General features: G+C 46.8%; 1 protein-coding gene across 2 annotated transcripts in view; it reads right to left on the minus strand.

Annotated features, from left to right (window-relative positions):
• Positions 1–14,524, minus strand: part of Bfsp1 (beaded filament structural protein 1) — a 37,244-nt gene extending 22,720 nt beyond the window's left edge. For both annotated transcript variants that reach the window (XM_021194464.1, XM_021194463.1), the window contains exons 1-2: positions 13,927–14,524; positions 9,386–9,446 (exon numbers count right to left, since the gene is read on the minus strand). In XM_021194464.1, the coding sequence (XP_021050123.1) occupies positions 9,386–9,446; positions 13,927–14,282 (417 nt within the window). In that variant the 5' untranslated portion in view covers positions 14,283–14,524. The remainder of the gene's footprint in view (positions 1–9,385; positions 9,447–13,926) is intronic.
• Between the last annotated feature and the right edge of the window lie 724 nt (positions 14,525–15,248).

The raw sequence follows: 15,248 nt of genomic DNA on the forward strand, positions 1-15,248 counted from the left end.
TGTGTGTGTGTGTGTGTGTGTGTGTGTGTGTGTGTGTGTGTGTGTACACACGTGAGCCATCTTGCATGGGTGGAAGTCAGAAGACAACCTTCAGGAGCTGAGTCTCTCCTTCCACCATAGGTTCCTGGGATCCTAAGCAGGTCATCAGCCGTGCACAGCAAGTGCTTTTTCCCCACGGAGCCATCTTGCCAGCCCTAAGTGCTGAGTTCTAAATAAAGCAGTAGGCTAGTCAGTAGACCTGGTTGAGAACAGTAGTTCTCATTACACGGCGATTTTGAACTCAGGAGGACATTTAACCATGTCCAGAGGCACAATTAATGTCAGGACTTAAAAGCGGAGTCAAGAAGACTGCTGTAAGTCTCCTACAGTACACAAACAGTCCACCACACCACTACACACTCACACAACAAAGACGATTACAGCCTAAATGTCCACAGAGCCAGGCTCAGAAACCTTATCAAGAAAAGGCCAAGAGTATAGATATACTCACATTCCAAATAGCCTTTAGATTTACATACATTTATGTTTGGTCTGTATCTTGCTATCAGTACCTTGAGTTTCAAGACCAAATCTATATGAAGGTGGAGGGAGAGAAATGACTCTACAAAATTGTCCTCTGACCTTCACACAAGCGCACACATGCATGCATACACACACACACACACACACACACACACATACCACAGCATGTACCCCCACCCCACCCCCACATTACATCATACACACACACTTATATACACATACAATAATAATAACAATAATGATAAAATAATTTTAAAGGTTGTGCTCATGTCTGTAATTGACTTAAATGCTTCAGCATGTACGGTGTGACATTATAAGTCTGTCAGGAATCCCCACTCCCTAAGACAACACTGCCTAGGCACACCTGTCAATACCTGAGACATTTGCCAAATGGTTTTGTACTGACCTCTTAAGAACTCTTCATGATGAATGCTAGTAATGGCTTTTTATTAATAAGAGTAGATAGAGGTTTGGTCAAACTATTTAAGAGACACTGCTCTCCAATGAGAGAGTTAGAATAACCAAGATAAGTGGATGGCCAGGGTTTATCGAGCCACTCCCCACTTTTGATTGTTAGCCCAGCAAAGCCCTTGGAATGTATTCTTTGGAATGTCACTTGATTCTCTAAATGTTCTCTAAATGTAGGAAGATCCCTGATGTCTGATACTGACAGGCAGGACATAGATTCTGGCTCTACAGTGGGGCCTGCCTCGAGTGGCCTCCCAGACACTGCTGTCTTCACACCTATGACACTGGAGACTCAGAGCTGCAGGGAGTCTACTCATGCCCCCAGGGGCTTTGGGGGTCTGTGTCAGAATAAATGCTCTGAATGTATGTATCCCTCACCTCCTTCAGGAATAGCCCTTTGATGGGTAGGGGTCACCACCCTGGAGCTGGAGTAATCTGGGACAGATGTGGAGTGTCAGAAAAAGACACAAAGCCAATGTCTTGGATGTTTTCTACTTTGCCTTGGTCCCTTTTCAGCCCTATAGGGTTAGGGTGGGCTAAGTATACGTAACTCTTATTGATGCTCCTTTTTTACCAAAATGAACCTATATTTGGTCCACAATTACTGGAGAATTAGGATTGGAATTCCACCCACCCTTGTCCCTTGCATTATTGCTAAGAGAAATCAAACACTCACAATGTTATAGATGGGATAGACCTTGGAGAGCATTGGTCTGCTCACAATTTTTTAAAGCCAATCATACCGTCCTTCAAGTAAAGTATACCACGGAACTCACTGCGTGAGATCAAAGCAAAGGTGCTTCGTTTCTTTCTTTCTTTTTTTTTTCTTTTAGATGGAAATAGAGATGGACCTTACACATGCTAAGCACACTGGATCATCTTCCTGCAGATCATAAAAGAACACAGCCTGTCTGCCCAGCTGTTCCAGTCCCTTTGTGGTCCTTCAACCAAATCCATGGAATGTATGGCTCTGGCAAGTACATTTCAAGCCTAACGTCTTTTGGAGGGATCAGTGGGTCCCTCCATTCATTAACGGAAACTAGCAGATGGTACAGGACTTGGACCCTGCCCTGAGCTTTTCTGGGATGCTGAATGGAGAGCTCATCCTACCAGACAGACACCTGCTACCCTTCCACACCTACCCCTGGGGATTATGCCAGAACCAGCATTGGCTCCCACAAAGCAGTATTTCAAAGCCACCTGTCACAATAATAAAAATGCAATACTTGTCTTTAAAGTAGGATAATCAGATGCTTCTGTAAGTACATGTCTTGCTTGGAAGACAATCATACACTAAACTGCCCGGAAAATCCCAGAGGAGATCCAGCAGTTCTGCACTGCGCAGTTGCTGATATGATGAGAATTTATTTTGGAAGTGTGTTCTTTTATTTGTGCCAGAGCACAGAAATGTGTAGACGCTTGAGTTTTCATTATGCCTGCGACGCTGTCAGCTGAATTTCCAAACGCTGCAGCAACAGAGGCATCTAGATTTTTCTGAACTGACTGCCCGTGTCAACTGTCTAATTTGAGAAAATAATCCAGCCCTGATACTGTGTGAGCTCAAAACAAGGTAGACGTTCACAAAACAGATGACACCACGAGAGAGCCAGCCATACACGCAAACGCTCTTGGGTTTACCCACGCCAGGTGCTGAGGACCCCAGTGAGGTTCCACGTGGCCCAGGATATTTGCAGCCCCACCCCCACTGTGCTGGGGACAGAAACCAGGGTTTTGCGCATGCTATGAAAGCACTTTCCTACCAAGCCATTTTTGAAAAAGGAACCAGAAAGACAATTAAAATTCAAGGCACCCTTGACAATCATCCTTGACAACTTCAAACCTCAGCTGCTAAGGAATGGAGAACCAAGTTCATTAAAGCCACTGACTGAGCTAGGATTTAATTTACAAATGCTTTTCCTTCAACCCTGGAGATCAAAAAAAATCTTCCCAGAAATGTTACAAATTGCTCTCCGCATCTATCTGGAGGAGGCTCTGGGTGAGCTGAGGCTCCTCTCCTTGGCCTCATTTCTGTTCTTTCTGCTCTCCCTCCGCCTTCCTGTCCCGCAGGCCTCTCCACCCTCCAGCCTCCTCCTAGCCGCCTCCCTTCCCAGCCCCACCCCCTACCCCCGCCCCTCCACCCCCCAGAGTGAGGAATTCTTGGACATGTAGAAGCTGGTAACCCAGCCGGTGGTCGATTCATTTTCTGCCCTGGACCTCAGTGCCTCCCGCGCTTTCCCACAGGCGACGTCAGAGGCCAGTAAACTGCATGGTGCGATCCAGCCTTTGAATGTTTTTCAATGATTTTAAGTAAACCCATGTACCTAGAAGCTGAATCAATTTAAACTGTTCAATTTTAAAAAAAGGGGGGGGGGAGAGTAAAGCTTCAAAGTTCACTTCTTAGAGCCCTCCCAACTGATGAGCAAACTTGGGAATTATTGGTAGCTGTAATCTTCTAAGTGCACATGTGTGGCAATGAGTTATAGAGGTTGTACAAGCCTGACTGTTTATTTAAAAGCCATCTGCAGTTCCTCCTCCATCAAAGGCTGAGCATGTGACTAACTCTGCCCATACGGTTTTAAGTGTTATGTTGAGGGTTTTATTTCCCTTCAAAGTGGGTAACAAAGAGTAACCTGCTCTAACATATGTGCTGTTGAGAGCCAAAAATGTTCTGGCCTGAAAGTCCAATTGCATGAGCCATGTGAACGTATGACAGGAGTGTGAACAAAGAATCAAAGACTGAGTCAACATCTTCCCACAGCCACACCCAAGGGTGAAATCCTCCTGCAAGTGACATTCCAGGAAATGGCCCTGAGACTAACGGGAGAAGCAAAGAGTCGGTTTTGACTAAGCAAACATCTCCAGACTTGTGGAGCAAAATCTCTGACCCAAGCCTGGCAAGACGGCTGAGCAGTTAAGATACTTGCTGCCAAGGCTGAGCACGTGAGTTCAGCTCCCAAGATCACGTGGTAGAGGGAGAGACCAGACCCCTGAAGGAGTCCTCTGATCACGTGCAATGGCACATGTGGCCATATACAAACACACAACAACAAATGGAAATAAAGCATGCAATCACTTTTCTGACCAACAGGGTGAGAATTCCACTCTTGCAACCTCCTTCTCAGCTGATGACATCCACAGACAAAGAACAATGGGATACAGAGAGCTAGCCGGGCAGGCAGATCACCATTATGAACAAAGCTCGATCCGCCTAGAAACCCTGGAGACTTGTGGAACTCTCTCCTCTGAGGGGGGAACAACTGGGGAACTTAGCCACGCACTGCTGACCCTCAATGAGTAAGGTTCACTTCCTGGAGTGTGCACACCCGGTGCTTCTGGGCTGAGTGAGTCACGTTCCCACAGCAAGAGAAACGGGAAGCCTCCTTGTTCCCTGCACATGTGCTGGCCGGTCAGGTGTCCCAGGTTAAAGATCCACTATCAAGACCCAAAGATGGCCTCTCACCTGAAGTACATGACTTTGTGTCTGGTTTCTGAGGGACTGTTTCTCTGATAGTCATTAGGAAGTAGAGAATGAGTCATGAATACAAAACACTCAGGCCTGTGCCTGCCATGCACGGAATGCAGGGTTCTGCAGCTGCTAAAGCTCAGGGGAGTTTGTCACTGGAGGAAGAAGCTGGGCTGGTTTCTTTCTAAGAGTGACATCGGCCCCATCAATAACCAGAGGCTGATCTGAGACTCCCACAAGCTGATCCACGGACCTTCCCAATCCGGTGTTTACATGACTTCACTTAACCCAAGTGCAACTACTGTTCACTCTGAGCTTTCTTTAGATTGATCCAGTTTTTCCTTAGGTTTATGTGAAACGAACTTTTTAATGCAATATGCTTGAAATAAAAAGCAACCATAAAAATTCCTAATTCAGGAGGCTGGAGAGATAAATAAGCAGTTAAAAAGCACACACCGTTCTTCCAGAGGGCCCACGTTCAGTTCCCAGCACCCATGTTGGGTGATTCATAACCCCATCTTCCAGGGAATGCCAGGTGGCTCATGACCACCTCTAACTCCATCTCCCGGGGACTGGATGCCCTTTCTGACTTCCATGGATACCTGCAGACAAGCGGCACATTCTCACACAGTCTCACACACACACACACACACACACACACATATATATACACATAAATAAAACTTCTTTCAGAAAAATGATAACTGGGGCTGGGGAGATGGCTGGGCAGCTAAGAACACTTGTTGCTCTTGCAAAGGACCTGAGTTCGGTTCCCAGCACCCACAAAGCAACTCATAACCATCCATAACTCTCCTAACCTCTGCAAGCACCAGGCCACATACATGTCACATAGATACACATGAGAACAAAACACCCACACACATAAGAGGAAACGAATAAATCTAAAAAAGAAAAAAAAAAGTCAATTCACAACTATGAAGAACTATACTCCTCCATGAACCAGCTAGAACCAGATGGAATCTGCTCCTATTCCAACAGGTCATGCATGTCACAGTTAGGGGGAAGGGAAGCTGGTAAGTGTCACCTCAAATGCTCTCTGCTCATCACCACAGATGAAGACTGTGCACTGCCGTATGATGGGCGAGTCACGCATATTGCTTGGTCATTCCATGCTCAGGAGGCACGGAGACATTCTCCCATGGCAGCAGTGATGGGAGCTATAATTATTCCCATTTCACAGATTCAGAAGTTAAAACTCAGTGAGGTAAGGGAAGTCCCCCCACCCCCAGTCTCATGGATACTGACTCAGCAGTAACGTAAGGGTCTACTGACATGCTACCCTCTTCTTCAGGACAGCACAGCTCACCTGTGAGCAGAAGGGTCTTACCCTGGCCCAGCAGACCACCACACCGATTCCCTGTGCTAGCCGTCACCTAAACTCTCAGTGGCAATGTCATGAGGGTAATTCTTGCAGGGCTAACATTTCAAATGGCCAACCTCTACATCACATGAAGGTCATGTGGCTGTTTTCTCTGGGAGGGGAAATGGTAGGATATCTTTTCCTTGGTGTTTCCATTTCTATACTGTCTTTTTTTTTTTTTTTTTTTTTTTTCTGCTGAGAATAGGAGTTTCCTTTGTGAGAAGAGAGAAAAGACAAAAGGTCTTAAAAGCCACTGTCACTCACTTTGCACCAAGGGTAAAGAGAAGGACACCACTGTGATGGCTCTGAGGAGGGATTCTAGAGAGCCTGAATCCCCACCTCAATGAAGGATGCTGAGTATCTGTGTCCGTGAAAACCTTGGCCTGTGAAGATGATGGGGCTCTCCTCCTGCACCTTTGGGCTGTATCCACAATCAAAAATGGGGTAAGTTAAAGATGTTAGAACAAAACTTCCTATGTCATTTCCTACCTCGTTCTCTCTTTGCTGCCAGACCTCTGCCATCCTGGGTCGCATGCACACTCCCGGGAAGGACCTGTCCCAGTTGGTGGTGCCCTACCACCATAGTGTCCCCACGTGGCTGAAGTCTGACGACATGAAGGAACAGATTTACAAACTGTCCAAGAAAGGCCTGACTCCTTCCCAGTGATCCTGAGGGACTCACATGCTGTGGCACAGGTCCGTTTTGTGGCTGGAAATAAAAATCTTGAGAACCCTTAAGTCCAAAGGCCTTGCCCCTGATCTCCCTAAGGCTCTCTACCTTTGATTAAGAAAGCAGTTTCTGTCCAAAAGCACCTTGAGAGGAACGGAAAGGACAAGGATGCTAAATTCTGCCTGATTCTGACAGAGAGCAGAAGTCACCGGTTGGCTCGATGCTCCCACCCAACTGGAAAGCCTCTGCTCTGGCGGCATAAATTCATAAATGCCGTTGTGTACACAAGCAATAAAATCACTTTGAGTTAAAAAATAATAATAAAAATAAAAAGTGTTGTCTCCCTTCAGCCTCGAAGCAGGCGTTTGCAGACCTCTACTGCCACTGGCACAGGGCCACCTGCGGGGGTATCTTCCGATCTGCCAAGCCGGCTCTATTGTTACACCTGCCACTGTTCTTCAAAACAGTGGCCTTTCAGGGCAGTCGCCACTCCCTGCTGATAAGCTCCTGAGATTCTCCAGAGCCGCCTTCCTGAAGATCCGCCTACCAGCTCATACCTGAACGACGCTCCAAGAATGGGTGGTGGGGGATGGTCTTCCCCTGCTTTATAAACCCAGAACTTTATTAAACTTGTGGGCTTTGATCAGGATTCCTTGTCTTAGCCCCGTTCTTTCTCGCCGTCTTTTCCCTTCCCGCCCAGCCTGCCTTTCAGGACGGACCCGGTGGCCGCGGGCGGTCTCACTCAAAAAAGATGTTAGAAAAGCTGGGTGCTGCTCGGTGGTCCTGAAGGAAACCCCCAGCTCTCTGCTACAGCAGGCATCACTGCCCCTCACCCACACATCACCCTCATCCCCAACCACCTAGAGGCTGTGTCCTTGCAGCACTGCTGGAGCATGACTTTACCGCCATATTCCTTTTTTGTTTGTTTGTTTGTTTTTGTTTTTTTTTTTGTTTTTTTCGAAACAGGGTTTCTCTGTATATAGCCTTGGCTGTCCTGGAACTCACTTTGTAGACCAGGCTGGCCTCGAACTCAGAAATCCGCCTGCCTCTGCCTCCCAAGTGCTGGGATTAAAGGCGTGCGCCACCACGCCCGGCTTACCGCCATATTCCTGTTGTGCCTAGCATGCTTACCTGCCCTCTCTTCGGCCTAAGACAGTCCTGAGCGATAACCGGTGACCTCTCATTAAATCGTCCATGGCAGCCCTCTCCCACGGTCGTGGTCTGAATGGCCCATTAGCTGCTCACACAGACAATGGGCACCAGATGCAGGTAATGTTGATAAAAATGAAATTGGGCTTCCCAAATGTTAAGTTCNGATCTTACTACCACTTTGACAACAGAGTTCAGACAAAGCTAGGAAGTGTCAAATATCATGAGTAACCCCTACTGTCTAAAGCGGCTGTCGGGTATATGGGGAGAATTGTAAGGCAAATATATACTCAGAGGGGAAGAGTTTTGTCTAAGTTAGGACTTCTGCTGCTGTGATAACACCATGAGCAAAGGCAGCCTGGACGTATGGCAGCTTACACCTCTCAGGTCACACTCTGTCACTGAATAAAGTCAGGGAAAGGACTCGAAGCAGGAACTTGGAGGCAGGAACTGAAGCCGAGGCCATGGAAGAGTGCCGCTTGATAGTTTACTCCTCATGCCTTGATCAGCCTGCTTTCTTATACCATCCAGGACCACGAGCCTATGGGTTCTCATATCAATCAATCATTGATCAAGAAACGCCCTACAGACTTGCCTCCAGGCAGTCTGGTGGTGAGCATTCTCTCAACTGACATTCCCTCTTCTCAGATGACTCTAGTTTGTGTCAAGTTGACAAAACGGACAAACAGGACAAGTTCAGTGTCTTATCAGCAAGAAGGATGAGGCTGTGAGCAGGGGAGAGTTGGAGAGCTAGCCAACAACAGCTTTGCATGACTCCTTCCACCCCAATGCATGAGCTCTGGCATGACCAGAAAAGACGGCTCTTGGAGCTCTTAGCCTGTGTCTGTCCAACCCCTTTGTCCACAACAGAAACTGCTCCTCATAGCAGAACTCTCTCAGCTCCACAGAAAACCCAATCCGGCTGACGATGTACAATTGGAAAAAGGAAACTGCCCGCCCTGGGAACGACTTCATACAACCATTTCTGGAATGTTCTAGAATCCCTGGCACCTCCCCTGTGGCTGTTTTTGTGCTTCAAAAAGAGGGAGCTTCAAGGGAAATGGATGGTTCTTCCCCTCTTCCTTGAGCCCTCTGCTTCAGAAAAGCAACCTCAAGACTATTAGCCAAGAGAATAAAGGTATCAATTTACACAATAAACACTGTCATTTGTGATCCACCTATCTGGATAAAACAGCTGTGGGCTGTTTGCTGTAAAGCCATCAAATGTTGATAGCCTAGAACTATGGGGTGTGTCGGGAGCTTGGTCCTCTTCGCAGAGGTATTAAGAGATAATAGGACCTTCAAAGGATGGGGCATGGTGAGAGAGACTTCTATCCCCTGCCCCCACTGTGGCTTCCTATTTTGCCATGCAAGCTAACCTCACATGTTCCCACAATAGAACTAAGTCAGGGACCTCCAACACCAGATCCAGTGTGTTTGTACTAGCAACTTCTAAAACTGTGAGGTAAAGAACTCTCTCTTTGCTACAAGCCCCATCCTTGGGTATTTCGTTATATTATGGGAAACAGGGTTAACATACCTATTACTACATATTAGCTTCATGGCCTATGGTTCTCTCGTGAGACCACATACAGTGCATTATAAGGTGCTTTCGTGTGTCAGTTTACTCACAAAGACTCACAGACATTAAGAAGTCAAGGGAGAAAAACGACAGCAAGACATTCAGTAGCTGTAAGGACACTCCTTAAATCCAAGGCTGTGATCTGCTCACCTTGTTAAGCCGTTCCAGCATTTCCTTTAGCACCAACTGACATTCACACTCATTTTCGTATCTGCGAATTGAACACACAGGCAAGTTAGACAGCTTCTAGACTTTCACTGTTACAGATCACATTCCCAACGTAAAGTTCAATCTCAGATAACACCGTGCCCTTTCCTTTAAGGAGGCAATTATAATCTTAAAGAAAGAGCTAATTCCTCACTTCCTTGCCCACTGCTCCCCAATAATTTTCATACCATCAAGCACATAGAAAATGCAAATGATGGGAAAATATAAACGACATAGAAGTCGTCCACCCTGGAGCACCTCAGCTGCTTCCCACCCAGCACCTGAGGATGGGGGCATGATACCTCAGCATAGCTGTAACCCAAACATGGGATGGAGACAGAAAGGCTGCTCTGTTCAGTCTGTAACAAATGACAGATTTCCTCATCTGAGGTACTCCTTCACATGGCAACATGTCAATATTTCTGTATTATCACCCTCACAAACAAAGAAAGGGATTACTGCCATCTTTGTAGGAAGGACGAGGAACAGGGTTGAGAACCTTGCTCAGGGTCTAGGGATATGGGATATGGCTCAGTGCTAAAGTGGTTACTGCCCAACCATGAGGACCTGAGTCTTTCTCCCATTTCTCTTAGTTTGGAATCTTTCCGAAGCCAAGTAGATAGCTTATTTGAGAAAGGACCTCAAGGAGCATTGAGCAGGGAGTAAGGAAGGGTGATAGGTAGCCAGTACCAAGTGTGTTGTCAAGCAAGCTAGCACCATGGGCAGCTAGCATGTGCACTAGTTATCCAAGCTAGGGCATGTCTCTGACCCATGACCTCTGTCAGCGGCTCAGGGCTGCTTCTTCTTTCCTGTTTAAACTGAATGATATTCTATTTTATGTATATACTATATTTGCTTAGACATTTTAGTTGCTGTGAATGGTGCTTCTGTGAACACGGGTGCAAGCTATCCTTTTCCAGAGACAGATTTCAAGTATTTCGAATGGATGTGAGAAGGAAATGCTGCGTCACGGATAATACTGTGTTTAGCATCTGGAGCGAGTTCTCTCCATAGCACCTCTGTGGCTTCGCCTTCCTATCGGGGAGGCCCAGGGCAACCCATCCTTACAAACACTTGATCTCTGTCTCTATCCATCCTAAGGGACACAGAGTGGGCCCACGTCACTCTGGTGCTTCTGTTACTCAATGCAGAAACCAATTCTAATTAACACTGAGCCCAACCCACACAGCACAACTTTCTGTGGCCTGTTCATCTTGGCCCACGAGTCAAAGTGAAGAACTGACAGCCATGGAAGGTGCTATGTGTAACCTCTGTGTTCTCAGACTCAAAGGGCAGAAGGGCAACCAAACCCAAGCAATACTGCATGCCAGTTCCAAGTGGGCTGAACAGCTTGCTATATGGTGAGCGTCTCTAAACTAGTTTTACATTTCACACCAAGAGGTCATTTGCAGTCATTCCTCTTTGTGTGGCTCTAATAGAGCCAGACCTTGTTTTGTCAATAGGTAATTATCTTTGAGAATAACATTGTTAACAAAAATCTAATTTTCTCACGGCCTTCCTCCCCCCCCCCCACACACACCCCGCTAGAAAACATCTAGGACTCTCTGCAGCTTAACAACATGTTTGGTAATGAGCACAGCAACATTGTCTCATGGGTAATTGTCATGCTAGAAAGACCCATCCAGATATAGTAAAGAGAAGTGATTTCATTATATAAAATTCATGGCAAGAATTCCCATATTCATATCAGTGAGTTCATAAAGTAAAAAGATACTTTATTTTCCATTATCTAGTTGTTTATATAAATTATTGTTTCCAGCAATTTGGATAATTGATTATATTCATTATTGTATTTTGGTGCTTTTCCTAGTTTTTATACTAGTTCTTGTTGTTTACTGTTTTATTTAGTCTTTGATATCAGCACTGAAAACGTGGCTGTGAAATTACCCACGTTCCAGATGGAGAGCATGTCTAGCAGACTGTGGGCCTCGAGGTTCCTGCTTTCCGTTTACCTAATGACTCTCACCTGCCTCTGGCTACACACCAGCTCATCTTGAAAAGGAAAAAACAAATCTGACATGCAAGTCGGTTAGTGTCTGTGTGTGTGTGTGTGTGTGTGTGTGTGTGTGTGTGTGTGTGTAAAGATTTTCAAATCCTGCTAACACAAAATATTAAAACTCCTCCTTGGGGAAATGGTAGTAAATAAGCCAAGGAGGTATTAAATCAACCACAGAGTGTGAAGAACTGCTCTGTGGTGGCCATACAACTCAATCAGGGGCTTCTACCTCACCTTTGATTATTCAACTCCCAGATAAAAGACACATGTGACCTTTAATTTATTATACGCCCAGTATTAGCTGTTGGCAACGTTATTTAACAATAGTTTTAAATCAAGGAGCAAGGTCATAATGTACATGTGGATTCCTTCATTTCTGGGAGCAACCAGGCCTTGGGGGCCAGTACTCATTATTACAATAATGTCAAAAGATCAAACTTCAGCAACCAGGAAATCTCAACATAGTTGTTCACCAGTGAGGTCTCATGGGAGTCATGTTCATCCAAATGACAACAGATGACAGCTATCTGGGGACCCAGGACAACCTGGCAATCAATCCAACAGGCTGCTTAGATATCTGAGCTTCACGATACTGTGAATGTTTTTAACATCACCTCATAGTATATGCCAAATGACTGTGATGGTATTTTCACATTGTGTGCACTTTACCACCCCCACCAAAAGAAGGAGGGCTACTGACCCACCCAAATGGAATAAGCAGTTTAGTGTGGCATTCCATAGTCTACAAAATCCAGAAGGGGAAACTAAGGGTGCAGCTCAGTAGTAGAAAGCTTGCCCAGAGTGCACAACGCCCTAGATTTGATCACAACACCAAATTTCGAACACATCTGAGGCAGGATGATCAAAAAATCCAAGGTCATACTAGGCAGTATGACCATGCTGGTGCAAGCCTTTAATCCCAGCACTCCAGAGGCAGAGGCAGGCAAATCTCTGTGAGTTCAAGGCTAGCCTAGCCTACAGAGTGAGTTCCAGCACAGCCAAAGTTGCATAAAAAGAAACCTTGTTTGGGGTTGTGGGGAGCCAAGATCATGCTAAACTATTGTGCCAAGGCCAAGGTTAGGCTACAGGGATGTACACTTTCTTGCCATGCTGGCACACCAGCTTCATCTGAAGGAGAGCCTACCTCTGCCCACACTCTACAGGAATCCAGTAATGGATTTTTCCAAGACTCTGTTTCGAGCAGAATGTACAGCCAGGACAAGTCTCTATTCAAGCCCTGCTCCCCAGTGGCTCCTGCAAGGCCTATATCCCCATGAGAGATGTAGTTTCAGGTCCCTTCTTGCAAACTGGTTTCTATGGATCAAAACCAGGAACAGAAAGATTGATGGATTGAATAAACTATCCCGCTCTCCAAAAAAATCTCATTATGCTTCATTTTAACGTTTATTATGGAAATAGCAGTTGGACTTGATAAACAAACATTAATATATACACATTCACTCATTCAAACATAGTCCCCAGATGTCACCCACAACACCATGAAGACAATTAGACTTGGCATGTGTGGATTTGGATGCCATGTCCAGCACAGGCATATGTTAAGCGAGTGATCTGCCCCAGATCCCTTCCCACTCTTAGCCTCGGTCGCTCTGTAAACGATCTGGTAGGGTTTGGCTGTGAAGGTTGTATGACATTAGGACTTTTCAAAAGCCTGGTATTGCACTAATGATTACCAAAGCTCTTGTCACGAAAGCTGAGTAACAACACCAACATAGGTATCCAACATCAAAGGAATGGATAAGGAAAATGTGGTAAAGACAGATGATATATATGTGAATTTTTCAGCCATAAAAAAGAAAATTATGTTCTTCCCAGGATAATGGATGCAACTGGAGATTAACATTAAAGCCAACTGAGCCAGTTTCAGAAAGCAAATATATGTTTTCTCCAATTTGTAGCTCCTAGATTGTATATAGTCACATAAAGTCATACACACACACACAAGAAAAGAAACTGTATAGGGGAAAAGGGAGATAAGTGGGAGGAAAGAGAAATGAGAAAAGGGGAGATAAGGATCCAGGGAAGAATGTGGTTAAGGTACAATATGTACCTGTATGAAAATTAAATTGAAAAAAAGTATGGAGTTAAAATCGGTCATGTGAGAGTGTATATTCTGAAATGATAGAACCCGGGTGCGCTGGGAACTGGGAGGCTGCAGCTCTGGGGTGGTGCAAACCACCTTGCTTATTTGGATGTTGGCTCAAGTTAAACACCAAAAACTCGAACTATGCATTTAAAACCTGTACGGTCCATTCTATCTATCATCCCAAAACATAGCAAAAGTAAATGAAGCTGGAATCCCAGAAAGTGCCATGGAACTGAAAGTTGGGCGTCTGCAGGACCCGTGCATCCCGACGCCCCTCTCTCCGCCGGACAGTCCGCACTTGCCCCAAGCCTCCCGCCACGTCGCCGGCGGTGCCTCGGTTTCCCTAACCGTGCCTCTTACTTGCTGCGGAACTCGTCGAGCGCGCGCTGCGCCTCGGCCTCCTGCCTCTCCAACCGCGCGTGTTCGGCTGCCAGGTCCCGGGCGCGCTGCCGATTGGCCTCGACGTGGCGGGCGAGCGCGTCCTCGGGCCCGGGCTGCTCGCCCAGGCGCTGGAAGGCGTCGAGCTGCCGCCGCAGGCCGGCGTGGCGCTGCTGGAGCGCGCGGGCCCGCTGGACCTGGGCGGCCACGCGCTCGCCCAGCGCCTGCAGCGCCGCCAGGCCGGGCGCGGTTCCCCCGGGCTGGGCGGCGGGGCCCGCGGGCTGGGCGCGCTCGTAGCGCTCCTGGCGGGCCTGGAAGACGTAGCTGCGGCGGTACATGGCTCCGGGAAGCCCGCGGCCTGGGCCGCGCCTGCTAAATAACCCGGCCGGCCGCACTGGGACGTTCCGGAGCCCGTCAGCAGATGAGCCCTCGGGGCGGGCGCCCGACAATGGAGAGCCGTGGCCGCTTTGTGTGCGGGATTAAGCCGCCCATTCAGCTCCCGGATGGAAGGGGCATCGGGCGAGGACCTCTTTGTTCCCCCACTGTGGAAGCCTGTTGCTGTGTGACTGCACGGAGGGTCAGGGGGACAAGTGACGCATGATGCTCTTTTGACTGGTTCTCTGTAGGCCACCCAAGGCCAGCTTGCTAAAAAGTCCTGCAGCAGAGGGCCTGGCACTTTCTCCTGTCCCTTCCAGCTTTCATTATGAACTTACTTAACACCCCGTTTTGTTTTGTTGTTGATTTCAGGCTTTTAAAGGCGTTACAATAATACCATGTTGCCGAGGCTGTCTCGGGGAGGGCTTCCTAACTATGCATGCAGATAAAATGGTCTAGCATGTACGTGTTGAGCTGTTCTAGTAATTTCTTATGACTATTTGTGTGTATTTGTGAGGACTCCACAACTTGTACGGTGACTTAGAAAGACTGGTGATACTGAGCCGTCACCGTTGCTCTCTCACCAAGGAGGTGAGGTTAGATGCTTCGAACTTAACAGAAATCCTTACAATCTAAGAACTTAATAAACTATCCAGTTCTCAAGGCCGGGCGTGGTGGTGCACGCCTTTAATCCCAGCACTCGGGAGGCAGAGACAGGTGGATTTCTGAGTTTGAGGCCAGCCTGGTCTACAAAGTGAGTTCCAGGACAGCCAGGGCTATACAGAGAAACCCTATCTCAAAAAACAAAAAACTATCCAGTTCTCAAATAAATATTCTCATTATGCTTCATTTTAACTTTTATTATGGAAATAGCAGTTGGAGTTAAAAACAAGCTTCGAAATATATATCCACTCAATGTGATAGGTTTT

This window comes from Mus pahari, chromosome 3 (assembly GCF_900095145.1).
Source record: "Mus pahari chromosome 3, PAHARI_EIJ_v1.1, whole genome shotgun sequence".
In the NCBI taxonomy this organism is placed as follows: Eukaryota; Metazoa; Chordata; class Mammalia; order Rodentia; family Muridae; genus Mus; species Mus pahari.